Source organism: Pelobates fuscus, chromosome 3 (genome assembly GCF_036172605.1).
Source record: "Pelobates fuscus isolate aPelFus1 chromosome 3, aPelFus1.pri, whole genome shotgun sequence".
NCBI classification, from domain to species: domain Eukaryota; kingdom Metazoa; phylum Chordata; class Amphibia; order Anura; family Pelobatidae; genus Pelobates; species Pelobates fuscus.
The window spans coordinates 419591306-419600766 of record NC_086319.1 but is presented as its reverse complement, the minus strand read 5'-3'; the positions used below and the strand labels follow the sequence as shown (position 1 = coordinate 419600766).

General features: G+C 41.6%; 1 protein-coding gene across 1 annotated transcript in view; it reads right to left on the bottom strand.

Annotated features, from left to right (window-relative positions):
- Window positions 1-7401: 7401 nt before the first annotated feature.
- The window catches only part of NYAP1 (neuronal tyrosine phosphorylated phosphoinositide-3-kinase adaptor 1), a 59269-nt gene continuing 57209 nt past the window's right edge, over window positions 7402-9461 (bottom strand). The window contains exon 8 of the mRNA XM_063446079.1: window positions 7402-7909. Coding sequence (XP_063302149.1) covers window positions 7658-7909 — 252 coding nt within the window. The 3' untranslated portion in view covers window positions 7402-7657. The remainder of the gene's footprint in view (window positions 7910-9461) is intronic.

Here is a 9461-nt window from a genome sequence, read left to right as displayed (position 1 = left end):
GGGACTGTATGAATATGTAATCTGCGATGGGATATACTTGGGATCTGGGACTGTATAAATTAGTAATCTGCAATGGGATATACTTGGGATCTGGGACTGTATGAATATGTAATCTGCGATGGGACATAATTGGGATCTGGGACTGTATGAATATGGAATCTGCGATGGGATATACTTGGGATATGGGACTGTATGAATTAGTAATCTGCGATGGGATATACTTGGGATCTGGGTCTGTATGAATATGTAATCTGCGATGGGATATACTTGGGATCTGGGACTGTATGAATATGTAATCTGCGATGGGACATACTTGGGATCTGGGACTGTATGAATATGTAATCTGCGATGGGATATACTTGGGATCTGGGACTGTATGAATTTGTAATCTGCGATGGGATATACTTAGATTCTGGGACTGTATGAATTAGTAATCTGTGATGGGATATACTTGGGATCTGGGACTGTATAAATTAGTAATCTGCGATGGGACATACTTGGGATCTGGGACTGTATAAATTAGTAATCTGCGATGGGACATACTTGGGATCTGGGACTGTATGAATAAGTAATCTGCGATGGGACATACTTGGGATCTGGGACTGTATGAATAAGTAATCTGCGATGGAATATACTTGGGATCTGGGACTGTATAAATTAGTAATCTGTGATGGGATATACTTGGGATCTGGGACTGTATAAATTAGTAATCTGCGATGGAATATACTTGGGATCTGGGACTGTATAAATTAGTAATCTGCGATGGAATATACTTGGGATCTGGGACTGTATGAATTAGTAATCTGTGATGGGACATACTTGGGATCTGGGACTGTATGAATATGTAATCTGCGATGGGATATACTTGGGATTTGGGACTGTATGAATTAGTAATCTGCGATGGGATATACTTGGGATCTGGGACTGTATGAATTAGTAATCTGCGATGGGATATACTTGGGATCTGGGACTGTATGAATTAGTAATCTGCGATGCGATATACTTGGGATCTGGGATTGTATGAATTAGTAATCTGCGATGGGATATACTTGGGATCTGGGACTGTATGAATTAGTAATCTGCGATGGGATATACTTGGAATCTGGGACTGTATGAATTAGTAATCTGCGATGGGACATACTTGGGATCTGGGACTGTATGAATATGTAATCTGCGATGGGATATACTTGGGATCTGGGACTGTATGAATTAGTAATCTGCGATGGGATATACTTGGAATCTGGGACTGTATGAATTAGTAATCTGCGATGGGACATACTTGGGATCTGGGACTGTATGAATATGTAATCTGCGATGGGATATACTTGGGATCTGGGACTGTATGAATTAGTAATCTGCGATGGGATATACTTGGGATCTGGGACTGTATGAATTAGTAATCTGCGATGGGATATACTTGGGATCTGGGAATGTATGAATTAGTAATCTGCGATGGGATATACTTGGGATCTGGGACTGTATGAATTAGTAATCTGCGATGGGATATACTTGGGATCTGGGTCTGTATGAATTAGTAATCTGCGATGGGATATACTTGGGATCTGGGACTGTATGAATTAGTAATCTGCGATGGGATATACTTGGGATCTGGGAATGTATGAATTAGTAATCTGCGATGGGATATACTTGGGATCTGGGACTGTATGAATTAGTAATCTGCGATGGGATATACTTGGGATCTGGGACTGTATGAATTAGTAATCTGCGATGGGATATACTTGGGATCTGGGACTGTATGAATTTGTAATCTGCGATGGGATATACTTGGGATCTGGGACTGTATGAATATGTCATCGGCGATGGGATATACTTAGATTCTGGGACTGTATGAATTTGTAATCTGCGATGGGACATACTTGGGATCTGGGACTGTATGAATTAGTAATCTGCGATGGGATATACTTGGGATCTGGGACTGTATGAATTTGTAATCTGCAATGGGATATACTTGGGATCTGGGACTGTATGAATTAGTAATCTGCGATGGGATATACTTGGGATCTGGGACTGTATGAATTTGTAATCTGCAATGGGATATACTTGGGATCTGGGACTGTATGATTTAGCAATCTGCGATGGGATATACTTGAGATCTGGGACTGTGTGAATTAGTAATCTGCGATGGGACATACTTGGGATCTGGGACTGTATGAATTTGTAATCTGCGATGGGATATACTTGGGATCTGGGACTGTATGAATTTGTAATCTGCGATGGGATATACTTGGGATCTGGGACTGTATGAATTTGTAATCTGCGATGGGATATACTTGGGATCTGGGACTGTATGAATTTGTAATCTGCGATGGGACATAATTGGGATCTGGGACTGTATGAATTAGTAATCTGCGATGGGATATACTTGGGATCTGGGACTGTATGAATTAGTAATCTGCGATGGGATATACTTGGGATCTGGGACTGTATGAATTAGTAATCTGCGATGGGACATAATTGGGATCTGGGACTGTATGAATTAGTAATCTGCGATGGGATATACTTGGGATCTGGGACTGTATGAATTAGTAATCTGCGATGGAATATACTTGGGATCTGGGACTGTATGAATTAGTCATCTGCGATGGGATATACTTGGGATCTGGGACTGTATGAATTAGTAATCTGCGATGGAATATACTTGGGATCTGGGACTGTATGAATTAGTAATCTGCGATGGAATATACTTGGGATCTGGGACTGTATGAATTAGTAATCTGGGATGGAATATACTTGGGATCTGGGACTGTATGAATTAGTAATCTGCGATGGGATATACTTGGGATCTGGGACTGTATGAATTAGTAATCTGCGATGGGATATACTTGGGATCTGGGACTGTATGAATATGTAATCTGCGATGGGATATACTTGGCTTCTGGGACTGTATGAATATGTAATCTGCGATGGGATATACTTGGGATCTGGGACTGTATGAATTTGTAATCTGCGATGGGATATACTTGGGATCTGGGACTGTATGAATTAGTAATCTGCGATGGGATATACTTGGGATCTGGGACTGTATGAATTTGTAATCTGCAATGGGATATACTTGGGATCTGGGACTGTATGATTTAGCAAACTGCGATGGGATATACTTGGGATCTGGGACTGTGTGAATTAGTAATCTGCGATGGGACATACTTGGGATCTGGGACTGTATGAATTTGTAATCTGCGATGGGACATACTTGGGATCTGGGACTGTATGAATTAGTAATCTGCGATGGGATATACTTGGGATCTGGGACTGTATGAATTTGTAATCTGCGATGGGATATACTTGGGATCTGGGACTGTATGAATTAGTAATCTGCGATGGGATATACTTGGGATCTGGGACTGTATGAATTTGTAATCTGCGATGGGATATACTTGGGATCTGGGACTGTATGAATTTGTAATCTGCGATGGGATATACTTGGGATCTGGGACTGTATGAATTTGTAATCTGCGATGGGATATACTTTGGATCTGGGACTGTATGAATTAGTAATCTGCGATGGGATATACTTGGTATCTGGGACTGTATGAATTAGTAATCTGCGATGGGATATACTTGGGATCTGGGACTGTATGAATTAGTAATCTGCGATGGGATATACTTGGGATCTGGGACTGTATGAATTAGTAATCTGTGATGGGATATACTTGGGATCTGGGACTGTATGAATTAGTAATCTGCAATGGGACATACTTGGGATCTGGGACTGTATGAATTAGTAATCTGCGATGGGATATACTTGGGATCTGGGTCTGTATGAATTAGTAATCTGTGATGGGATGTACTTGGGATCTGGGTCTGTATGAATTAGTAATCTGCAATGGGACATACTTGGGATCTGGGACTGTATGAATTAGTAATCTGCGATGGGATATAATTGGGATCTGGGACTGTATGAATTAGTAATCTGCGATGGGATATACTTGGGATCTGGGACTGTATGAATATGTAATCTGCGATGGGATATACTTGGGATCTGGGACTGTATGAATTTGTAATCTGCGATGGGATATACTTGGGATCTGGGACTGTATGAATTAGTAATCTGCGATGGGATATACTTGGGATCTGGGACTGTATGAATATGTAATCTGCGATGGGATATACTTGGGATCTGGGACTGTATCAATTTTCTAATCTGCGATGGTATATACTTAGAATCTGGGACTGTGTGATTTTGGAATAAAGGTTACAAATCCTACCTCCAATGGGACTTGAACACCTGTCTCCCACTTGCGGAATCTGCACATCGCATTCCGTGCCACAGTGGAACCTGCTCTCCGGGAAAAATTTCAGAAGTTGTACCGGTAACTTCTCATCCAATTATTGTTTATATTGTAGGGCAACTGTGGGTAACACAGGTGCTGACCTTCTTGCTGATTACTCCAAGGGAGCATGTGCAGGACATTCCTATTTAAAGAGAGCTCTCTGGCTGTTCTGGGCCCTTTTGTGGTTCATGAGCTTTTGTTGTGTTTGTTCTGATCTTGTTTCTGGTGTTTGACCCGGTTTATCCTTTGAAAATGCTTAGTCTCCTGCAGACCTGTGTCTTCTACCAGACACAGCTTGTTTGTCTACCTCTTCCAGTACGTAATCCTGACTTTGGCCTGTTGTGACTATGTTTGTTCCTATACCAGTCTGTATTTTTTTTGTATGGTGCATATTTTTGTTTATTTTCAGATTTTTTGTTGTTCATCTCTGGCCTGAACTATATATCTAGTTAGTCGGGTTATTTCCTGGTTCTTGCTTTACTTTAAGCACGGCCACTATAAAATCCGGTAATATGCCTCTTCCTATCACTCTGTCTTTTCCTTTGTTAGGTCGCTGCCTTTCATCTTGTTGCCAACCCTGACAAGGACTGGATAAACATGGAATATGGGAGAGGATGAACTTGGAATCAAAGACTGAATGAACATGGAATCAACTTGGAACCAAAGATTGAATGTTCTTGGAATTGAAGATTGAGTGAACTTGGAACCAAAGATTGGATGAACTTGGAATATGGGACTGGATGAACTTGGAATCAAAGATTGAATGAACATGGAATCAACTTGGAACCAAAGATTGGATGAACTTGGAATTTGGGACAGGATGAACTTGGAATTTGGGACAGGATGAACTTGGAATATGGGACTGGATGAACTTGGAATATGGGACTGGATGAACTTGGAATATGGGACTGGATGAACTTGGAATATGGGACTGGATGAACTTGGAATATGGGACTGGATGAACTTGGAATATGGGACTGGATGAACTTGGAATCTGAGAAAAGTAGGAAGGAAAATGCAGTACTGGGTTAACAAGATATGCAGTTAGGTAGCATCTGATGTTATTCTGATAGAAGCTATCATTACGCTACCAAGGCCTTAATGGATAATGGATATGTAAACTGGGAATATCTACCAACCAACTGTGGCCCACACAAGTCAGACAGTCTGATTTTTGAGAGATTCTATTTTCATGTTACATTCAGGCCCAGCTCCTTTCAAAAGACGGAACGACTCTCTACATGGATCAAGAGGATGGAAGAAATGGTTGTCTGTATGGACTAGGCATTTGGGAGCGGCAGCTTGCATTGCAAAATGATATACAGCTGTCTGATGTATCCAGCTCCAGAGCCACAAATTCGTCCATTCTATGCAAGGTTCAGAATGTGTGGATAACTGCATTCTCAAATATAGAAGCTAATTTGCTACAAATAACTTCTACACTTAGATGATAAAAAAACATAGATACAAATGGATAAATGAATAAACAATCTGATGGGCAGACATACAGTGATAGCCATATATAGGATTATTATAGTGTCAATGCCCCTAATGGCACCCAGGTTTACCCTATTCAATGAGTAGGGTGTCTTGGGATTCAACAATGCTTAGATAAGCAACACTTATTTGGCATTAGAACAGTGCCTTTACTAGAAGAGTTACAAATAATTTCTCAAAATGTAAACTATATTACTCTAAATGTGTAATTCCATTTTCCATTAAGCTGTTTGTAAAATGCCGTATGTACTTTTGAAACCCAGTATTTTGGTTTGTTGATTTTGAGCTGGCTGCTTTTCTGGCTTTAATATCTGGAATTCGTTTTGGCTTCATCTTGGTTTGCTGCTGAAACATACTGCCCTCTGCTGGACAGACAATGACTCTCTTTGATGAGATAGACTTATTACTTATCTGCATCCTGATCTGACCCGGAACTCTGACTGTTCTCTAGATCAGTGTTCCCCAACCCAGTCCGCAAGGACCACCAACAGTCCAGGTTTTGCCAGTATCTCCATTGGAATAAAACAGGGAAATACATAAATCCTGGACTGTTGGTGGTCCAGGAGGACTGGGTTGGGGAACAATGCTCTAGATTGATGGGTTTGTACTTTGTGTTCAGAACTATTGCTGGCCTGTATTACAGCAGTCTTGGGTTGTCCTGCACAGACCATAATGCTCATTCTTTTACTGCTGTGCCCCTTACTATCGACCGACCAGTCGGAGACTTGTCATTGAAATGGATGTTGAGACTGCTTTGTAAATTATCTCAGTTAATTATTAGAACTGATGGATATTTCCACCATTATTTCTTAGGGAGACTCTCGGACTAGAAAGCAGTTTTGTAGGTCGTCCTGTAATGAGGTAATAATGTCAGGATTATGGTCACAGTGCTATATGGTAAGAAGGACCTTATGCCTCAGATCAAGAAGGACCTTATGCCTCAGTTACATCACCTTAACCATTAAGTAGATTAATTAACTATTTTACTAAGTAATAAACCATACAATGTGCTGACACCTTTATCCCATGAGAGACCCACTGAGCTTTGACATCACAAGACTGCAGACAGTTATGCAAAAGACATGTTGAGTATTGCCATAAGTCCTTTTGTCCTGCACTCCTGGAACATTAATCCTACCCATTACTGCCCCCCCCCCTTTTTTTTAATCAGAAAAGATGAGCAGATTAATACACCCAGTAAGGGTTGCTCTGCGTATCATTGTTGCATTAGCCCTTGACTATTTTGCTGAGTCCCACATCCTTCTCCACTGAAACATATGTCTATATCCCTGTTAGTTCATCCAGTATACTATCTATTCATTTACTAGCCATGCACAACTCTTCCTGTACTGTCTATTGACTTCCAGTGTCCCTATGCTTGCAGGATATCTCCACGTATAGACCACTGAAGAGTATTCTCCTCTCTTCTTACTAACGGGACTTCTATGCTCTAGAAGAATGTATCCCTTCCACCACAAAGACTACCCTGTTTGTTTCTATGCACACTATCAATTCTTAACCCCTTAAGGACCAAACTTCTGGAATAAAAGGGAATCATGACGTGTCACACATGTCATGTGTCCTTAAGGGGTTAAAGACAAATTTACTGACTTGCCGATCTCTCCTTACTCCCTCACAGTTTACCCACTACCCAACTGAACTAATCTCTAGTCCTGGTAGAACATCTTACTTTTCCCTACAGGAGCTTCCCTAGCTTTTGCAGGATATATGTCCTCCCTTAACTGTTATCTCTGTTTTTTCTATGGAGCTCCTCACCTCCAGCTTCCCTTTACAGCTTTTTTCCCCCTACTTCCACCTCCTCAGGGTTTCGTCCAGCGTCCCCAGGTTGAGGCAGGGGGCAAGTGATTTCAGATTGCAGTATCCCACAGCACGGCTTGCTGCCGGTGGCATGGTGGAGTGCCCCCTTTGCGTCCATCAGAGCCACGACGCCAGCTTGGCAGGATGGGCAAACTTTCCTGCTTGCATAAACCCCGCTCGGCCCTGGGTTGCCTGGATTTGATTTCATGGCAAAGGAAACGTTTTCTCTCGATCACCTCCTGCAATTTCCCATCCCTTTCTCGGCTGCCGGTGGGGACTGGAGTGGAAGGAGGATGTATGGCCTGTGGATATGGAAAGGGTGAGATATTATAAAACAAAAAATTGCATTTAAAATGGAGTTGGTTAGCAATATTTATTTTCTTCTCGTTCAGTTCTGTAACACTTATTTATCAATCTAAATTTATTTTTTGTGCACTTCTCTCAGAAACTGGTAGAGAGTCCTACTTATATAAAATAAGACTTTCCAAACAGATCTAATTAATTGAGAGGATCTGTCCCTTTTGGACTAGTATACATAAAGACCTGATTGTTATCCATTAAGATTAAGATCACTGGGATCACTTTATTGAACCATTTATATAACTGCATAAACTTCATCAGTCCCATTCCCAAATTTTCTTTGTCTTCATCATCCCAAATCTAGACAGAATTAGTGATGTCGCGAACATAAAAGTTTCCGTTCGCGAACGGCGAACGCGAACTTCCGCAAATGTTCACGAACGGGCAAAACGCCATAGACTTCAATAGGCAGGCAAATTTTAAAACCCACAGGGACTCTTTCTGGCCACAATAGTGATGGATAAGTTGTTTCAAGGGGACTAACACCTGGACTGTGGCATGCCGGAGGGGGATCCATGGCAAAACTCCCATGGAAAATTACATAGTTGATGCAGAGTCTGGTTTTAATCCATAAAGGGCATAAATCACCTAACATTCCTAAATTGTTTGGAATAACGTGCTTTAAAACATCAGGTATGATGTTGTATCGATCAGGTAGTGTAAGGGTTACGCCCGCTTCACAGTGACAGACCAAACTCCCTGTTTAACGCACCGCAAACAGTCCATTTGCACACCTGCAAACTCCCCATTTGCAAAACGTTAGTGTATGTAGGTGCTGGAATGACATGGGCCAATGGGAGCCTGAATCAACTTTTGACTCCCACTGCCCCTTTAAGATCGAGTTCGTGACTCGAGCCGTGCTCCTAGTGCCAGGCGGGCCACGTGACCGATCACTGCGGTCAGTGCACGCGGCTAAGTCAGAAGAGGAGATCAAGCCGCATGCGGCTCGTGTGGAGGCAGGAGTGATTCAGCCACGCGCGGCTCAAGCTTAGGAGCCTGGTCGGTACCAGGATAAGGTAAATACAGCCACAATCACTTATCACACACCTTTCCTAACGTCCTATCCCATTAAAAGCATATTACCGCGTATTTAATAAAACAGACCCCCTACTTCATCCAGGTTACCGATCGATGGTTTGATATTCTGAGCCCTCTCTGATTTACTGTACACAACTATTCGATATTCCCACAAATTTTATATAGCATTTTATGTTTCTTTGAGACCACCTTAAAAATATTGGATATCGCTAAAAATCATGATCACTATATACTTTCTCTACAAACCTCTAAAACGAACCAAACTACTCATCCATCCGCTATACCACTTTATCCCACCTAGAACTAGTGCCCAGTTAAAATACTTGACTCTTACTTACCCACACTCAGTCATGACACACACATTTCACCACTACTCTCACTGAATCCCTCTGACTACGGCTAAATTCATCTTCTACATCAGAACACTACTCCTAAGATTGGGTTGTATCCATGTCT